Source organism: Tilletiopsis washingtonensis (assembly GCF_003144115.1).
Source record: "Tilletiopsis washingtonensis strain MCA 4186 unplaced genomic scaffold FA09scaffold_8, whole genome shotgun sequence".
NCBI classification, from domain to species: domain Eukaryota; kingdom Fungi; phylum Basidiomycota; class Exobasidiomycetes; order Entylomatales; genus Tilletiopsis; species Tilletiopsis washingtonensis.
The window spans coordinates 638,055-653,635 of NW_020312005.1; the positions used below are offsets into that span (position 1 = coordinate 638,055).

At 65.4% G+C, this 15,581-nt stretch overlaps 7 protein-coding genes across 7 annotated transcripts in view; 5 read left to right on the plus strand and 2 right to left on the minus strand.

Annotated features, from left to right (window-relative positions):
* Window positions 1-239: 239 nt before the first annotated feature.
* FA09DRAFT_338174 (hypothetical protein) lies at window positions 240-1,841 on the plus strand (the record flags this gene model as incomplete). The annotated part of the gene is made up of 1 exon (XM_025744071.1): window positions 240-1,841. The coding sequence occupies one exon, from the start codon at window positions 240-242 to the stop codon at window positions 1,839-1,841; it is 1,602 nt and encodes a 533-aa protein (XP_025599179.1).
* A 467-nt stretch (window positions 1,842-2,308) lies between these two features.
* On the plus strand, window positions 2,309-3,369 carry FA09DRAFT_329378 (hypothetical protein). The gene has a single exon (XM_025742156.1). The coding sequence runs from the start codon at window positions 2,395-2,397 to the stop codon at window positions 3,001-3,003; it is 609 nt and encodes a 202-aa protein (XP_025599180.1). The 5' UTR covers window positions 2,309-2,394; the 3' UTR covers window positions 3,004-3,369.
* FA09DRAFT_287579 (alpha/beta-hydrolase) lies at window positions 3,347-4,291 on the plus strand (the record flags this gene model as incomplete). Its single annotated transcript, XM_025739921.1, has 2 exons — window positions 3,347-3,595; window positions 3,953-4,291. Coding segments are annotated over 2 exons (588 nt in total), but the record flags the coding sequence as incomplete, so codon positions are not given.
* Window positions 4,292-6,192: 1,901 nt separating this feature from the next.
* Window positions 6,193-7,925, minus strand: FA09DRAFT_329379 (ARM repeat-containing protein). The gene is made up of 4 exons (XM_025742157.1): window positions 7,668-7,925; window positions 7,434-7,601; window positions 6,424-7,341; window positions 6,193-6,323 (listed from the first exon to the last, which is right to left on the minus strand). Exons 1-4 carry the CDS (start codon window positions 7,857-7,859, stop codon window positions 6,300-6,302), a joined length of 1,302 nt encoding a protein of 433 aa, XP_025599182.1. The 5' UTR covers window positions 7,860-7,925; the 3' UTR covers window positions 6,193-6,299.
* Window positions 7,926-8,039: 114 nt separating this feature from the next.
* Window positions 8,040-9,561, plus strand: FA09DRAFT_258543 (hypothetical protein). The gene is made up of 2 exons (XM_025739727.1): window positions 8,040-8,366; window positions 8,466-9,561. Exons 1-2 carry the CDS (start codon window positions 8,103-8,105, stop codon window positions 9,498-9,500), a joined length of 1,299 nt encoding a protein of 432 aa, XP_025599183.1. The 5' UTR covers window positions 8,040-8,102; the 3' UTR covers window positions 9,501-9,561.
* Window position 9,562: 1 nt separating this feature from the next.
* FA09DRAFT_345775 (hypothetical protein) lies at window positions 9,563-12,734 on the minus strand. The gene has a single exon (XM_025744713.1). It carries the CDS (start codon window positions 12,647-12,649, stop codon window positions 9,623-9,625), a length of 3,027 nt encoding a protein of 1,008 aa, XP_025599184.1. The 5' UTR covers window positions 12,650-12,734; the 3' UTR covers window positions 9,563-9,622.
* Window positions 12,735-12,890: 156 nt separating this feature from the next.
* Window positions 12,891-15,581, plus strand: part of FA09DRAFT_329381 (PFU-domain-containing protein) — a 3,425-nt gene continuing 734 nt past the window's right edge. The window contains exons 1-7 of the mRNA XM_025742158.1: window positions 12,891-13,147; window positions 13,227-13,407; window positions 13,472-13,759; window positions 13,827-14,017; window positions 14,097-14,251; window positions 14,371-15,126; window positions 15,222-15,560. Of these exons, the coding sequence (XP_025599185.1) occupies window positions 12,907-13,147; window positions 13,227-13,407; window positions 13,472-13,759; window positions 13,827-14,017; window positions 14,097-14,251; window positions 14,371-15,126; window positions 15,222-15,560 (2,151 nt within the window). The 5' untranslated portion in view covers window positions 12,891-12,906. The remainder of the gene's footprint in view (window positions 13,148-13,226; window positions 13,408-13,471; window positions 13,760-13,826; window positions 14,018-14,096; window positions 14,252-14,370; window positions 15,127-15,221; window positions 15,561-15,581) is intronic.

The window sequence follows — 15,581 nt, forward strand, 5'->3', positions numbered from 1 at the left end:
AGCTGCGTGCGGCCGCGCCCTACAAGTACTGCGCCACAGCGCCGTCCCAACCTTCTCTCGCCTCGCACCACCACACATCTCAGCCTCACACTCCACTTTTGTCTTTCCTGCTGAAGAAAGCAAGGGACACCTAACCTCGGCGCATCCTCTCTCGTCTGCCACCGCCATCATCGCACTGCGCCGCTGCAAAGTCTCATCTGCGCCGCGCCCGCCGCGTGGGGGCACTCCAGACTGCAATCATGTCCGCCTCCGCCGCCGCCGTCGACTGGACCTCACAGCGCCATTCAAGTGCAGCGCAGCCCCTCGTCTCCACACCCGCCTCGGCTCCCAGGCCCATCATCTCTCCCGCGCAGCTGCGCCTCATCCACGCCGCAAACGGCCGCGTCGAGCTGCGCGAGTGCGACCTGCGCGTCGCTGACTTCCTCGGCGCGACGTGCGCCAGCCAGGAGACACACGTCCTCTCCCCGCAGATGGCGTGCCTGCCGATAATACACCCGTGGCTCTGCGCCATGGGAGAGCTGGCCGAGGACGCTCGAGGCACGCTCGAGCAGCCGCGCTTGGATGCGCTGCGCAACGTGGTGTGCCTCGACCTACAGCTCCATGCGGTCATAAAGGAACTGCAAGCCGCACGCTTCTTGCTGCTCCCAAAGCTGGCGCATGACATCTACGCGTACGAGGCGCACCTGGAGCAGCTCGCCAGCAGCACGTCGTCAACGTGGTCTCTCTCCTCTCGCGACGTCCTCGACATCTTTCTCGACGACGACGACGCGACAACTAGTCTCTCCACGTCCCACTTGCGCTCGTTTCAACCCATCGTCCTGCCCAAGCCGGGCGTCACCAGCGGCAGGCATCTCTACGTCGGCGTGCGCCGAGTCGTGGCCAACTTGACGCGCACCTGCCACGAAGCTGGCGATGCAGTCTACAACTGCGACTCGGGCACGGCCGAGTATCCGGCACGCTACGAGCTGCAGCCGCGGTGGTCGCCGCTGCCGTCGCCGGCGGAGGAGAAGGAGGAGGCGGCGACGACGGCGGCGGCGGCGGCGGCGGCGGCGGCGGCGGCGGCGGCGGCGGTGGCTGCGGAGCCGTCTGCGTTGCCCTGCCTGCAGCTGCCGCTCTCGCCCGTGCTTTCTGCGCTCTGGGCCAACGTGCAGCTGCGGCGGCGCCTCGACACCTTCGAGCAGTGGTGCGCGTCGCTGCAGGCCTGGTTCGAAGAGAGCGAGTACTTCCTGCAGCTCGTGGAGACCATCGATCTCACCAGCTGGCGAGCACTGCCGCGCCCGAAGAGCTTGGGCAAGGCGCGCCCGCAAGCAGGACTGGGGCCGAGGAACGAGACGAAACGCACCTATGCGCCCATCGGCCCTCTACCGCCCACGGCTACGGCCACAGCAGAGGCAACGGCGGCGGCGGCGGCGGCGGCGGCGGCGTCTGGCTCGCAGCACGTCGCGGACGAGTTGCACCACTTGCGACTGGCCAAGCTCGAGTTGTCGAACAACAACGACGACGACTGCGTCGGCAGCCACGGGGCGACTCTCGCCTCGCAGTCGAGCACGAGTCCGCCAAGCGAGGCGCAGCTGGTGTACCCGTGCGGCTTCAATGACGCCGAGCGGGCCTCGTGGGCCTCACTGGCAGCCGCCCTGCCGCACTGCGACTGGACGACGAGGCGGCAGCTGCCGGTGGAAGGCTTCGTGGCGCTGCTGCTCGCGCACAAGGAGCGTGCGGAGGAGGAGGCAGCAGAGAGGCACGCGATTGCGTTCCAGAGGTATCTGGAGGCGCTGTTCGACGGGAGCTGGTACGAGGAACAGGAGAAAGCTGCTGCTGCTGCGGCGGCGGCGGCGGACTAGCGAGGGTGGAGCAAAGACGCTGGTCCTCCTCACACTCTCCCTTTCGCCCTCTCTCACGTTCGCTCTCTCTCGCCTTCTCTCCATCTCTCTCTCTTTCTCTCTCGGCCACCTACTCATCTGCATCCAGTCCAAGCGCCGCGTTTCCCCGCACACACTACCCGCTCGTCCACACACGCACATACCCTGTATCCGCATCCGCCGCCAATCCCAGACGCTTGTCCTGTGCGCCTTGCGTGTGCGACTTGCCCCTCAGTGGCGCCGCGTGTGTGGTGGTGAGAGGAGAGGATCGAGGGCGTGCGAGCTGCAGGTGGAGGCGGGCGCAGCAAGCCACACCTCCTCCTCGCCGCACGTGCGAAGAGAAGGCAAGCACCCGAGAAACGCCGTGCTGTGCTGCTGGCGCTTGCATGACGCGCGCGCGTGTCGGGCTCTTTCATGCGCCCGCGCGCCCCGTTGCTTCCCAACCCTCACCCTCACTTGTCCATACTCGCGCTCCCTGCTCGCTCTTCCGCTCTCTACGCGCGCGTGGCAGCTTCATGTGCCCGGCGCACCTTCAATGAGCGCACAGCTCGCCTTGCCGCGTCTCCGGCGGCCTCACCTTCGCTGTCTCTCCCATGCCGCTTCGAGCGCCTCCACTTGCACCCTGCTCCACTCCGCCGCCTCAACATGCGTGCTTCGACGCCGTCGACGCACAGGCGCCACTGCACAGCGCGAGATGCATGTCTCCACGGCTGCTGCTGCGCCACACGAGCCGCACTCGGCTGCGGCAGCGAAAGAGGAGGCAGCCCGCTCGATGCCGGGCAGCAACGAGGCGGCGGCGGCGGCAAGAGCGGGCGATGCGCGACAAGAGCGAGATGCAGCAGGGGCAGATCCACCGAGCGCCTCTTCAAGCAGCAGCGTCTCCCCCTCTTCCTCGTCCGGCTCCACTCCTGCTCCTTCCTCCGGCGCCTCCAAGCCGTCAACCATCTCCCGCCTCATGTCTTCGCCCGTCATTTTCTCGCCGGTCCGCGCACCCAGACATCCCATCGTGCTCTGCCATGGCCTGTATGGCTTTGACGTCCGCGGCCCGTTCCTCGGCCTCGAGATTCACTATTGGGCCGCAGTGCTGGATCTGCTGAGGAAGCGCATTGGCGCAGACGTCGTCGTCAGGGGAGTGCCGGGGTGAGTAGGCAGAGGAGCGGAGACAGGGAGCGCAGAGACGAAGCTCAGGCGGGCGTTGGCAATGTAGCGAGCGTCTTGGTGGACCGGCGAGCTGGGCCTGAGGGGGGCTGGCGCCGCATCGCGGAATGGGCAGCGATGGGCAGTGCCTCTGCTTGGCGGCACAAAGCAGCGGCGATGGCTCTAAGAGTGCTTTGCGCACCATCTGCCCTTTCTGTTGCTCATGCTTCCCTGCCCGTGTCTTGATCAGCACCGGCTCCATCTCCGAGCGAGCAGCAGCCCTGCATTCCTTCCTCTCCTCTCCCGATGCCGGCGTGCTCGGCAAGCAGCTCAACTTCATCGGCCACTCCATGGGCGGTCTCGACGCACGGCATCTCATCACCAACATCCGCCCGACGGAGTACCATCCCGTCTCGATGACTTCCATCTCCACGCCTCATCGCGGCTCGCCCTTCATGGACTGGTGCAACGCCAATGTGGGCGTGGGCAACGAGATCATCGAGGAGGCCGTCAGAGAGGCCAAAGGCAAAAAGGCCGTGCCGGAGGAGGTGGAGAAGGAACTCGTCAAGGTGCCGTACACACTCAAAAGCCCCCTGTTCGTCAAGCCGAAGAAGGAGGCTGCGGCTGCAACAGCGGCGGCGGCTACAGGCTCGTCACAGACACCGCAGAAGGAGCAGGCCAAGGACGCGACGACGCAGAACGTCAGCGCTGCCGAGGCCAAGGAAGTCAGCGAGCGCGTCACGCAGAAGCTCGAGGACGGCTTTGCCGCCGCAAAGAGCAGCGCCATTGGCTCCGGGCTCGCCGACGTGGCCGCATCTGCCGCGTCTGCCCTCACCGGCGGCGATGATTTTTCCTCCTCTTCCTCCTCGAAGAAAAAGTCGAAGAGTGCCGCCTTTGGCATTTCGGCCTTTTCCTTCACGGGCGCCCTCTCCATGCTGGGCGGCAACTTTTCAAAGTACATGCTCTCCGTGCTCGATCAGCCGGCGTACGCCATGCTCTCTACCAAGTACATGGCTGCCGTCTTCAACCCCTCGACGCCGGACGTCGAGGGCGTCAAGTACTACTCCGTCGCTGCTCGCACGCGCAGACTGGCAGTCTGGCATCCTCTGTGGCTGCCCAAGCTCATCCTCGACGCGGCCGCCGAGAGCCGCAGTGCGGGCGGCGAGGCGGACGGCTCGGGCGATGCGCTGGGCGGCGAACTGCAGGGCAACGACGGCCTCGTCAGCGTGCAGTCGGCAAAGTGGGGCACGTTTCTCGGCGTCGTCGAGGGCTGCGATCATTGGGACCTGCGAGGCGGCGGCGCGCCGCGCTGGGGCAGCGCAAAGCTGAATCCGGCGACGGGCAAGCCCTGGCCGACACGAGAGAAGGGCGGAGAGAGCGCGACGAAGGAGAAGGAGAAGGGCGACAAGGGCAAGGGAGGCTGGATCGACATCAATCGTTTGCTCGACGTCTTTACGAAGAAGAAGAAGCCTGCCGCTGGCAAAGGCTCCGACGCTGCCACATCGACGTCCTCCTCCGCATCACGCCCGAGCAATGCCTCATCCACCCCGGCCTCTGCGAGCACCAAGGGCTCGCAGAAGCAAGAAGCAGCACCGGCGGCGCAACGCGAGATGCTCGAGGAGGCATCGCGCAATCCTCTGGATGCGGCGCTCGAAGCCACAAAGGCATCCGCCACTTCCTTCCTCAAGGCGTATGCTGCCGAAGCTGCGCCTGAAGGGTCCGTCTCTGCCGCGGGTCCCTCTTCATCATCTCGCAGCGCCTCTTCTACGAGTCCTGCCTCCTCATCATCCTCCCCCTCCTCGTCCTCCTCCTCCTCTACAGCGACGGCGGCCACGGCCACCACCTCGCCGCGCAAGCCGGAAGAAGAGTCGGGCTTCATCTCGGAGGTCGTCGAGTGGATCTCCGATCGGCTGCCAGAGCGAGACGATGCGCGTCGTGCTCAGGCAGAACGAGCAGCCGATGCGCTCGACGATGCGACTGCGAAGCGTGCTGCGTCTGAGGCGGAGAAGGCGCAGCAGCAGCAGCAGCAGCAGCAGCAGCAGCAGCAGCAGCAGCAGCAGCAGCAGCAAGGCGATGCAAAGCGAGAGGAAGGTGCAGTGAGCAGAATGACATTGGGCAGCGAAGCCACGTGGCAGGAAGTACGTGCTGCTTCGAGCGAGGACACTAGCATCAAGGAAGAAGCACACGCTGCTGCTGCCTCATCCTGCGTTGCCTCGCCTGACTCCGACTGCGGATCCGCTGCAACGTCGTCGGAGAGTGAGGAGGTGCCCATGTCCGAGGACGAAGAGTCTACTCTGCCGCGCCTCAGACGTGATCCGGCATGGGATCGAGATCTCTCCTCCTCATCCTCCTCTGCATCGCGCAGCAGTGCCTCTTCCAGCTCCTCAGTCTCAGCCAGTGCGTCGCAGTCCGGCGCCTCGCAGGCTGCTGCTTCTGCCTCGACCACTTCGTCAAGCACCTCGACGAGCGCAGAGTCTCGCGCCCAAGAACAAACTCTGCGTCGCGAAATGGAGTGGCGTCGTTCGGAACGCGCGCGCAGCTATGCCTCTCAATACCCCCTCACGGGCGGCGCCGTCGACGTTCTGACCTCCGCCTTCTCTCCGTTTTCCTCTTCCTCTTCCTCCTCAAACGACGCCTCCGCTGCGCCGCATGGCGCCTCGAGGCGTCGGCGCAGCGACGAGGCGAGGCCAGCAGAGACAGACGACGAGTGGGAGCGCAGAGAGGCGGATGAACTGGAACGCTTCTGGTGTGCGCTGTGTCATCATCTGTGGAAGGAGGGCCTATAGACAGAGACCGAGCATCCTTTCGTCACTCTTGCAATTAGATTAGAGCACGGCTTCGTGCTTGAGGAGGGCTTGCAAAAGGCGCGCGCGCGGGTGGAGTGAGGTGCGAGGAGAGACATAGCCTCGTGACCTTGACGTCACGCAGCGAGGTTGCGCATGGCGCACCACGCACGGAGCCCCTCTTGCACGGCGAGCCTGAGCTTCGCATGCTCGCCTTCAAGCGGCACGGGCTTGCGTTTCAATGCCACATCGCCCCCTCCCCTCCCTGACGCTTGTCCAGGCTGGGCGGGCTCTGTCGGTCGCACGTCCGTCATCAAGACTCTCAGTCAGCGTTCCGGCTGAGCTCCAAGCACCTCCCTCCTTCTCCTCGCGGCGTCTCTTCAAACTCCTGCCAGTACGCCGAAGCAACAAAAGCATGGGATGACATTGGGTGACGTTGTTTGTGGCCCGCGCTTCCAGGCAGTCCTCTCCCCTCCTCGCACTCTCCTCCTCTTGTGCTCCCCCCGCTCTCTGTCCCTCTTCAAGAGAGGTTGCCCGAATGCAGCTGGGCGGCGTGTCGCCGAGCAGTCGGTCAGCAAGAGTAAATGGCCAGACGAGTGCGGTGCATGACCACTCAAGAGCCCGCAGGCGAGAAGAAGACTCACATTGAAGCTCTCAATCTGCTCCGCGTCATCCAGATCCAGCAGGTGTCTCGGGCCCTGTTGCATTTGCTTCTCCTCCTCTTGCGGCTGCTGCTCTTCCTCATCATCTCCCAGCAGATCCACCAGCGCTCCCTTCTCCTTGCCTTGCTTGCCCGTCGCCGCCAGGCGCGGCGCGCTCTGCCTGCTCTCGCTCGCCGCCGACTGCTGTTCCGCGCCAAACTCGACGAGCAGGCCCTCGAGCGTGCGTCCCGAGTCCGAGCTCGCGCCGCTCTGGCGACGCTCCAGTTGGCGCAACGCTCTCCTTGCCATGAACCTCAGATTGGCGTCTCCCTTGCCCAGCTCCTCCAGCTTGTGCACGCACAGGCCCCGGAGCTCCCTCGTTTCGTCCGAGACGCCGTCCAGAAGTCCGCCGGCGATGGCCGTGTTGATGGCTTCGTATGCCAGACTTGCCGCGTTGGTCGTCTTGATGAGCTTGATGATGGGCGCGCGCAGCGAGGCGGGAAGTGAGGCGTCGTGTGGGGCGAGGAGAGCGAGGAGCTTCAGGAGCTTGATGAGCGTCCAGTTGTTGGTGCTGCGCTGCAGCAGTTGCAAGAGACGCGGAGAGAGGGAGATGAACTCGGCGGCGATGGAGGCAGAGGAACGCGAGAGCTCGCACAAGACGTTGATGGTGGCGCCCACAACGCCAGCGTCAGCGTCGTCGAGCGCAGTGCGAAGTGCAGAGGAGGCAGAGGACAAGGCGGTGACGTCGCGGGAGAGTAGAGCGTGCAGAGCCAGCAATGCCTTCTTGCGAGTGAGGGGCAGCGGCGAAGAGAGAAGGGCGAGAAGATCGGGCAGCAGATGCGGCACGAGTTCGGGCGTGGCAAGAGAGGAGAGGCCATTCAAGGCAATGCCTACTTCCAGCGGATCGTGAGAGTGTAGATCCTGCTCGCCGCATTGTAACGCCCTTTCATCAGCGGGCTGCTTTCCCTCGCTTCAATGCGCCTTGAGCGCGGCTGCTGCGCGACAGAACGCACCTTTTGCACGAGGTTTGTGGCGAGGATGAGCACGTCGGTGTCGGGCGTGAAGCACTGCTGTGCGGCCAGATAGCCGACGTGCTTGAGGTGCAGGCGTGGGCTCGACATGGTCTCGAGCATGTGGAAGGAGTGGGCACTGGCGCGTGTGGTGTGGCCCAGCATTTGCAACTGGTTCCTCTCCGCCTCTGATCAGCGTGGGCGCAGAGCCAAGGAGCGGGATCGCGAGAGACTGACGTAGCACACCTTCAACACGGCCTCGCCCTTGATGCCCAAGTCGTCACTGCGCACCTCATGGCGGATCTCATCGAGGATCTGCGCCACATAGCGCCGCTCGCGCTCGACGGCGTGCGAGCGCGGATGGGAGCCTTGCGGCGCGGCATTGGCGCGCAGGCCGGAGATGAGCGAGGAGAGGGAACGCTCAAACATGGCGGAGGGCCGCGCAGGTGCGGCTGCGAGAGAGGGTGAGAGGGAGGAAGAGATCGGTGGAGGGCGGGAAGCAAGCGCGCGACAAGCGAGGCGCGGCTGCTCTTGGCCCCGCCTTAGTTGCAGCCGCGCACACTTACAGCGGCGAGCTCGAGCGCCCAAGGTCGCTTTCCACGCTCGGCAGCGCAGCCGGCGCGGCTCAGCTGCGCTCCGCATGCTCCCCTCTGCCATCTCCTCAGCGCCACCATGCCCTCGCAGCGCCTTCCCACGTCGCACTCCGCGCTGCAAGTGCAGCTGCCCTCTGGCGCTGCTCCCCTCGCTGCCTCGCCCTCTGCTGCGGCTGCCTCCACTTCTTGCTCCTCTGCCGCGGCCGCCGCCGACGGCGCCGCAAGCGACGTGACGCTGCTCTCCTCGCGCATCCTGCGCAACCAGGCGGCCGCTCGGCGCGTCCTATGTGCCCAAGAGACGCTCATCGAAGGCGTGCATTCGCTGCCTCGATTTCGCTCCCTCGTGCGTATGTGTGTGCAGCAGCAGCAGCAGCGCCTCTTTGCTGCGCTCCCCCCCCTCCGCCCTCCCCGGCTGCGCTGACGAGGCTTGAGTTGCGTTTAGGTGGCGCTGCTCAACGACGCATCCTACCTCGCAGTGCTCGAGGAACGGCATCTCCTCTCGCACTGCGCCTATCCACTCTGCTCCCGCGCTCCCTCTCACGCTGCGCGCGCCGACAGCGAGCCGACGTACCGCCTGGCGCCGCGCTCGCGGCAGATTCTGCCCGATGCGCGCCTGCAGGCGGGCGGCGAGTGGACGTACTGTGGACGCAAGTGCTGGGCCAGGAGTATGTGGGTGCGCCGATGGGTGCTGAAGGAGCAAGAGGTGCGAGCAGCAGAGGCGGCAGAACTGCTGGAGGAGTTGGAGATGAGAGGAGAAGTGACGCTGCCGGAGGATGAGGCAAGCGAGGGCTCTCGCAGAAGCAAGGCTGCGTCTACAAAGGCACCAACAGCAGCGCAAGCAACATTACCTGCTGCTGCGTCGAACACGTCTGCTGCTCCTCGTACAACTGCCTCCTCGAGCAGCGCCAACCCTCCGCGGCTGCGGCTGCGGCCCGCAAAGGACAGCGCAGCCGCGACGCTCTTCGCGCCCCACTTTCCTCCTCCCGCTGCTGCCTCTGCCGTCTCGCCTGCCGCCTCCTCTGCTTCTCGCAGGAGCAGCGGCAAGGCAGCGTCGAGGCTGCCACTGCCTCTCCCGCCCGCTGCTCCTCCAAGCTCTTCGTCTTTGGCGTCGGCGTCGAAGACTGGAGAAAGAGGCAAGGCGATCAATGGCGCACTACGCATCATCGAACGGCCCCCTCCCCCTCGCGCCGGCGCAGAACAAGCAGACTCTTCCTCTCTCGCGAGCGAGGACGCATCGGCCGCTCCGCGGCTCGACTCGCACAACGTCGTCAGCAGGACGCGCGGCAGCGAAGCGGTGCCGCAGGAAGAAGAGGAGCTCGAGACAGAAGAGGAGGATGCAGAAGTGGCGCATCTCTTTGCGCAGATGCATCTGGCGAGAGAAGAAGAGAGGAGGGCGGGAAGATGGGAGGAGAGTAGTGTACGTGCACCAGCAAGAGGAGAGGGAGGGGAGCAAGGCGAGGCATCGGATGAGGAGTGAGAAATGCACATGCATCGCTCGGCGTCTCACACAAAGGAGCGGTTGACGACAGACAGAGCACAGACGCAAACACGGTGGTATCGTTTCTTCTCCTGACACACCCCCCCTCCCTCGCCGACCGGTCACTTGCCCTTCTTGCCCTTCTTCTTCTTGCCCTTCTTCTTCGACGGCGCAGCTGTAGCAGGCTGCAGCGTGCGATCGCCCTCCTCTGCCTCGGCGTCGGAAGTGGCGGCAGAGGGCGCGGCCGATGGCGCAGCTGATGCGATGGTGTCGTCGGACGGCGCTGCCTCGTCGATGCTCTGCGCCGCCTCGTCGGCCGCCGCCGAAGAAGAAGCGGGTGATGCTTCCTTCGTCTGGGCCGCTGCGGCTTGAGCCGGCGCAACGTCGTCGTGCGGCGAGGCGGCGGCGGCGGCGTCATGCGTTGACGATGGCGTGGCAGCTGGGGGCGGCGCAAGCGGAGGAGCAGCAGCTTCGACGGCGCCGACGGCGGCGGACTTGGCGGCCTCGACGGGCTCAGAAGACTGTTGTGCGTGCGTCGCTGCAGCCTCTTGTCGCACAGGCTCAACCTGCGCGCTCGCCTCCTCTGGCGCGAGCTGCGCCGAGTCCGCACGTTGCTCCTCAGGAAGAGGGGCAGATGCAGTGACGACGGCGGCAGCCGCCGCCGCCGCCGCCTCGCGCTCCCGAGCCTCCTTTCTGGCGCGCAACTTTTCCGCCAGCGACAGTTTGCGCGGCGTTGCTGCGTCCGGCTGAGGCTGAGGCGGCGGCGGCGGCGGCGCAGGCACTGCAGGCGCTGCTGAGGCCGAGGCTGCCTCTGGCGGCGCTGCGTCAGGTGCGGCAACGCCGTGTGCGGCCTGGGCGGGCGCAGAGCGGGAAGCGCTCTCTGCCGCGGCAGGCTCGAGGACGACGGAGCCCGACGGAGGGGTAGAGGATCCCGCGGGCACTTCGTTCGATGGGCCAGCCTCCACAGGAGCCGCAGTCGTAGCGGCCGCGCGCGCGTCGTCTCGCTCCTCTTCTTGCGCGGCAGCAACGGCGACGGCAGCGGCGTCGGCTGCCTCGGCCTCCTGAGCAGCTCGAGCCCTTGCAACTTCATCAGCCCGTGCAGCTTCAGCTTCGGCCTCAGCAGCTTCGTCCGCCTCACGCTGCTGCTTGTCGAGCGCAACACGCTCGGCCTCGAGGCGCTCAGCCTCGATGCGTGCTGCTTCTTGTTGCTGCTTCTCGAGGCGCTGCGCCTCGAGCTTCGCGCTGCGCTCCTTCTCCATGCGCTCCTCCTCTTGCCGCTCCTGCTCTTGTCGTTGCGCCTCGAGCCGGGCAGTCGCTTGTCGTTGCGCCTCAAGCCGGTCAGCCTCAACTCGGGCGACGCGCTCCATCTCGATGCGCTCCGTCTCTCGGCGCTCTTGCTCGAGGCGCTCCGCCTCAAGTCGTGCCTCTGCTTCTTGCTGTTCCTTCTCCACGCGCTCCTTGTCCAGGCGTTCTTGCTCAAGCCTCTCCACTCGTTCCCTCTCCATCCGCTCTTCCTCCGCGCGCTCGGTCTCCACGCGTTTGGCCTCCGTGCGCTCGGCTTCCTCGCGTTCCCGCTCCACTCGTTCCTTCTCAAGACGTTCCTTCTCGACTCTTTCCTCTTCTCTTCGCCTCTCTTCCGCCCTCCATCTGCCTCTCATGTCCTCCTCTCGCTCCTCGCATCGTCGCAGTGCCGCTTTGAGCTTCTCTGCCTCCTCAGTCTGAGCCTCGGCTGCGCCAAAGTACGTCGCCAGCGTGCTTCTCGCCCACGCGGCGTCCAGTCGTGCCTGTCGTAGATGCGCCACTTGTTCAGGAAGCGCTTCGTGCGTGATGGATGTGGACGTGCGAGAGAGGTAAGTCTCGAGTTCGGCGAGGAGGGTCTCGTCGAGTGCCGAACGCAGACGAACAGCTGCTGACAGAGGCGCAAAGAGGCGCAGCACGCCGAGTGCTGGTGCCAGACGATAATGCAGCGGAGGTGTGTCGTGAGATGAAGAGGAAGAGGGGAGATGTCGAGCGAAGAGCTGCGCCAGTGCAGACGCAAGGTTAGCAGCGACGGCAGGATCGAGTCGTACGCCATGTTGCTCCAACTGCAAGTCGAGGTGGGAGAGTTGAGAATGCAGCGCTGAGAGTTGAAACGCTGCATCTTCGGCGTTGCTTGCGGAGCGCAAAAGGAGATCGATGCCAGCGATGATCTGTGCGTGGAGCACATCTTGGGCATGCACGAGATACGCGGAGAGCAGCTCGTGCTGCGCTGCGAAGAGGGCAGGATAGAGAGAGAGGAGCGCCAGAATCTGATCGCGCCAGATGGCGAGACGCTCTCGCGTGGCGTCGACGGCCTGCGATGCGAGCGATCGCTTGAGGTGAGCATGTCTCGAGCGCAGGAGATGCAGTGCCACTTCTGCATCCGGCAGTTCGAGCGAGGCGTGATTGGCGGGAAGGGCAATCGCAGCCAGGCGACGCAGTGCTTCAATGCTCGCCTTGAGCGCTGGCGCGCGCAGCGTGGGCGTCTCGACGTGCGTGAGAAGCGTGCCTCGCAGTGCGAAGAGACTGCTTGCGGTGTGAGCATGCAGCGTTTGCAGCACTGCTCCGTCTCCCCACGAGGCGTCACTGGCCAGGGAAGCAAGATGCTCTGCGAGTGCCAGCGCTTCGGAGGTGAGACCTGCCGCGATGCATTCCTGCAGCAATGCAGGGGCATCGAGCAGCGCTGCGAGGCGCCGAGAGCGCTGGCGCTGCAGCTCCAGTGCTCGCTTGCGCGCACCGACGGCGCCCGAGGAGGCGGCGCTGAAGCCTGCGAGCGAGCGCTCGAGCGAGGGAATGGCTTCCTGCAGCAGCGATGCTGCGCGCGAAGAGAGCTGCTCGGAGCGTGTGTCGACGGCGAGAGAGGCGGAATGCACGGAGAGCAGCGAGGGAAGATGGCGATGGAGCAGGCTGGAGAGCTGGGCATCGAGGGAAGAGTGCGTCGAGGAGAGCAGGGCGGGCTGAGAGAGGAGCGTGCTGAGCGGCAGTGTGGTCAAGGAGGCGAGATAGGAGGAGGCCGAGGCGCTGGGAGGGGCGTCGGGCAGGAGGAGATGCAGGAGAGCATCGGCACTGCTGCTGCTGCTGCTGCCGCTGCCACTCGCGGCAGAGGCAGAGGGCGCCGCAAGAGAGGCCATGCGAGCTGCGCGATGAGGTGAGAGTGCCGTGCAGAGAGTGTGATGGATGAGGCCGAGAGAAGAGGATGGCTGGCGTCTGGCGTCGTCGTCGTCGTCGTCGTCGTGGGCGCTGCGCATGGCGCGTCGACCGAGTCCCGACCGGCGCGCGCGCGGCGGCCAGCACAGCGCCGAGGCGTCCGTGCGCGCTGCGTCATCAGCTGCGCCTCGTGCCTCGCCCTTGCTTCCCTCCTCTCCTCCACCTCCCCTTCTTGCCCAGCATGACGCGTCTCTACAAGCTCTCGCGCACCCTCGCAGGACATACCGGCGATGTGCGCGCCCTCTCTGCCGCGCCGGCCTGCGCGGGCGAGGCGCAGGCGCTCCTCTCTTCGTCGCGCGATGCCTGCTCGCTGCTGTGGCGCCTGCCCGCGGCCTCGGCGGCAGAGCTCAAGCAGCCGGAGCGCCTGGCCAGCCATCAAGGCTACGTCAACTCCAATGCCTTCTTGCCCACCGCTGCCGGTCGTGCGTGGCATCTCCGCCCTCCCCCGCCCCAGCCCTCGCTGACCGCAGCAAGCTGATGCGCTCCCTTCCCTTGCTCCAGTCGTGGCGCTGACGGGCGGACAAGACGGCCTGATCAACGGTCACCTCATCGACCACGCTGGCATGCCGAGCTTAAGTGCAGACTACACGCTCGTGGGGCATACGTCAAACGTATGTGCCCTCGACGTCTTTGCCTCTTCCAGCGAGGCAGAGAGCTACGTCGTCTCGGGCAGCTGGGACCAGTGCGTGTGCCTTCGCTTGCCAAGCGCTTCATCGCGCCTGTGCTGACCGCGATGGCGAGCCCAGGAGCGCAAGAGTATGGCGCAACTTTGAGCCTGCATACACCCTCGCTGGCGCATCACAGGCAGTCTGGGCAGTGCTGGCTCTCTCCGATACGCACATCCTCACGGCCAGCGCCGACAAGCTCGTGCGTCTCTACGCGCTGCCCTCTGCTGCTTCCTCGGCGACGACGTCGGGCAAGGACGGCGAGACGCCAGAACTGCAGCCGCTGGCCGTGTTTCCGGGACATCAAGATGCGGTGCGAGCGTTGCTTGACCTCGGCGACGGAAGATTCGCCAGTGCCGGCAACGACAGGTGCGTCTCTCTTTCCCATTCCCCCCACCTCCACCCTGGCATCGCTTACCTCCCTCCGCCTACTCAGCAACATCCACATCTACAGTCTGCCCTCTCCGCTGCCCGAGGCCACCACCAAGCTGGGCGCCTCGGGAGCAGCGCGCGTCTTTCCCACGCAGACGCTCAGTGCTCACACGTCTTTCGTGTATGATCTGGCGCGCACACCAAGCGGCGAGGTGTTGAGTGCAGGAGAGGATCGAAGTGTTCGTGTGTGGCGCGGTGAGTGCTCTCTCTCTCTGTCCTCTTGCGCTCTGGCCGCGCATCGTTGACTGACGCAGGGCATGGGCCGTCTGAACAGGCGAAGATGTAGTGCAGACGATTACGATTCCAGCCATCTCGGTCTGGGCCGTTGCAGCGCTCGCCAATGGCGACTTCGCATGTGCAGCGTCGGATGGCATTGTGCGCGTGTTTAGTCGAGAAGAGGATCGATGGGCGGATAAGGAGACGCTTGCTGTGAGTTGGTCGCAGCCGCCAACGAGTAGGCCGCTTGAGCGTGCGAGCGAGGCCAGAGCGATGGAGGTGGACGCACGCGCGCGCACGGCGGAGCTGATGTTGGCATTACTGGCACACAGGCGTACGATGCAACCGTTGCATCGCAAGCACTCAACAAGACGCAAGTCGGCGACGTCTCCGCGTCGGACATGCCCGACTCCTCGGCACTCTCGACGGCGGGCAAGAAGGAAGGGCAGGTGCTCATGGTGCGCAACGCCGCGGGCGGCGTCGAGGCGCATCAATGGTCCGTCGCCACGCGTAGCTGGAGCAAGATTGGCGACGTCGTCGGCGGCGTCGGCAGCGGCACCAAGAAGCTGCACGAGGGCGCAGAGTACGACTACGTCTTTGACGTCGACATTGCCGACGGCGTGCCGCCGCTCAAGCTGCCGTACAATCTCGCGGAGAACCCATACACGGCGGCCCTGCGCTTCATCAACAAGAACGACCTGCCGCAGAGCTACCTCGAGCAGGTGGTGCATTTCATCGAGAAGAACTCGGAGACGAAGCAGCTCGGCAGCAATGACGAGTACGTGGATCCCTACACGGGCGCCAGTCGCTATCAGGCACAGCAGCCCTCGGCCTCCTCCTCGTCGTCGGCTGCTGGTGCGGCGCCGAGTCATGCTCGAGGAGCGGCAGCGGCGTACACGCAAGGCATCAATCCCGACCCCTTCACCCAGTCGGCACCCGTCGTCGCCGCGCCTGCTGCGTCGACTTCGAAGGCGGCCAGCACAGGCAAGCTGCTGCCTCAGCGCGACTATTTGAGCTTTGCAAGCATCAATGCCGTCGCGGTGCAGACCAAGGTGGAGGCCTTCTCCGCCGAGCTCGAGGCGCAGAGCGTGAGTCTGGCCCCGCCAGCCTCGTCGCTGTCGATTTGGCACACGCGCTTCGCGACCGCTCACACAATTTCTTTCCTCTTTTGCCTTGTCCCCAGCTTGCGCTCCCCGACAACTCGCTCTACGCCCTCTCGCAGCTTCTCACTCTCTCCTCCAACACGACTGCTGCCCTCGAAAGCGCCCTCTGCTCCTGGCCACTCTCGCACCGCTTTCCCCTGCTCGACATTCTGCGCTTCGTCGCGCTGCGTCCGACGACGCTGCGCGCGGCACAGATTGCGCAGCAGGCGTTGGAGAGCGCCGAATGGAGCGAGCCATGGCCTACTGCGCAGGAGGCAAAGGAGGGCAAAAGTAGAGATGTATGCGCCATGCTTGCCCTTCGAGCGATGGCGAATACTTGGAGCAGTGGAGATGTTGGCTTGGTGGAGAGCGCCGAAGAGGTGAGTTGCTCACCCCCCCCC

Bases quoted from the DNA above. Each gene is read 5' to 3' on its own strand.
- FA09DRAFT_329378 (XM_025742156.1), top strand. From the start codon at position 2,395: ATGAGCGCACAGCTCGCCTTGCCGCGTCTCCGGCGGCCTCACCTTCGC.
- FA09DRAFT_329379 (XM_025742157.1), bottom strand. From the start codon at position 7,859: ATGTTTGAGCGTTCCCTCTCCTCGCTCATCTCCGGCCTGCGCGCCAAT. The intron at 7,602-7,667 runs GTCAGTCTCTCG...GAGAGGAACCAG, and splicing joins CCGTGTTGAAGGTGTGCTAC to TTGCAAATGCTGGGCCACAC. The intron at 7,342-7,433 runs GTGCGTTCTGTC...TGCGGCGAGCAG, and splicing joins CCACAAACCTCGTGCAAAAG to GATCTACACTCTCACGATCC.
- FA09DRAFT_258543 (XM_025739727.1), top strand. From the start codon at position 8,103: ATGCCCTCGCAGCGCCTTCCCACGTCGCACTCCGCGCTGCAAGTGCAG. The intron at 8,367-8,465 runs GTGCGTATGTGT...AGTTGCGTTTAG, and splicing joins TGCCTCGATTTCGCTCCCTC to GTGGCGCTGCTCAACGACGC.
- FA09DRAFT_345775 (XM_025744713.1), bottom strand. From the start codon at position 12,649: ATGGCCTCTCTTGCGGCGCCCTCTGCCTCTGCCGCGAGTGGCAGCGGC.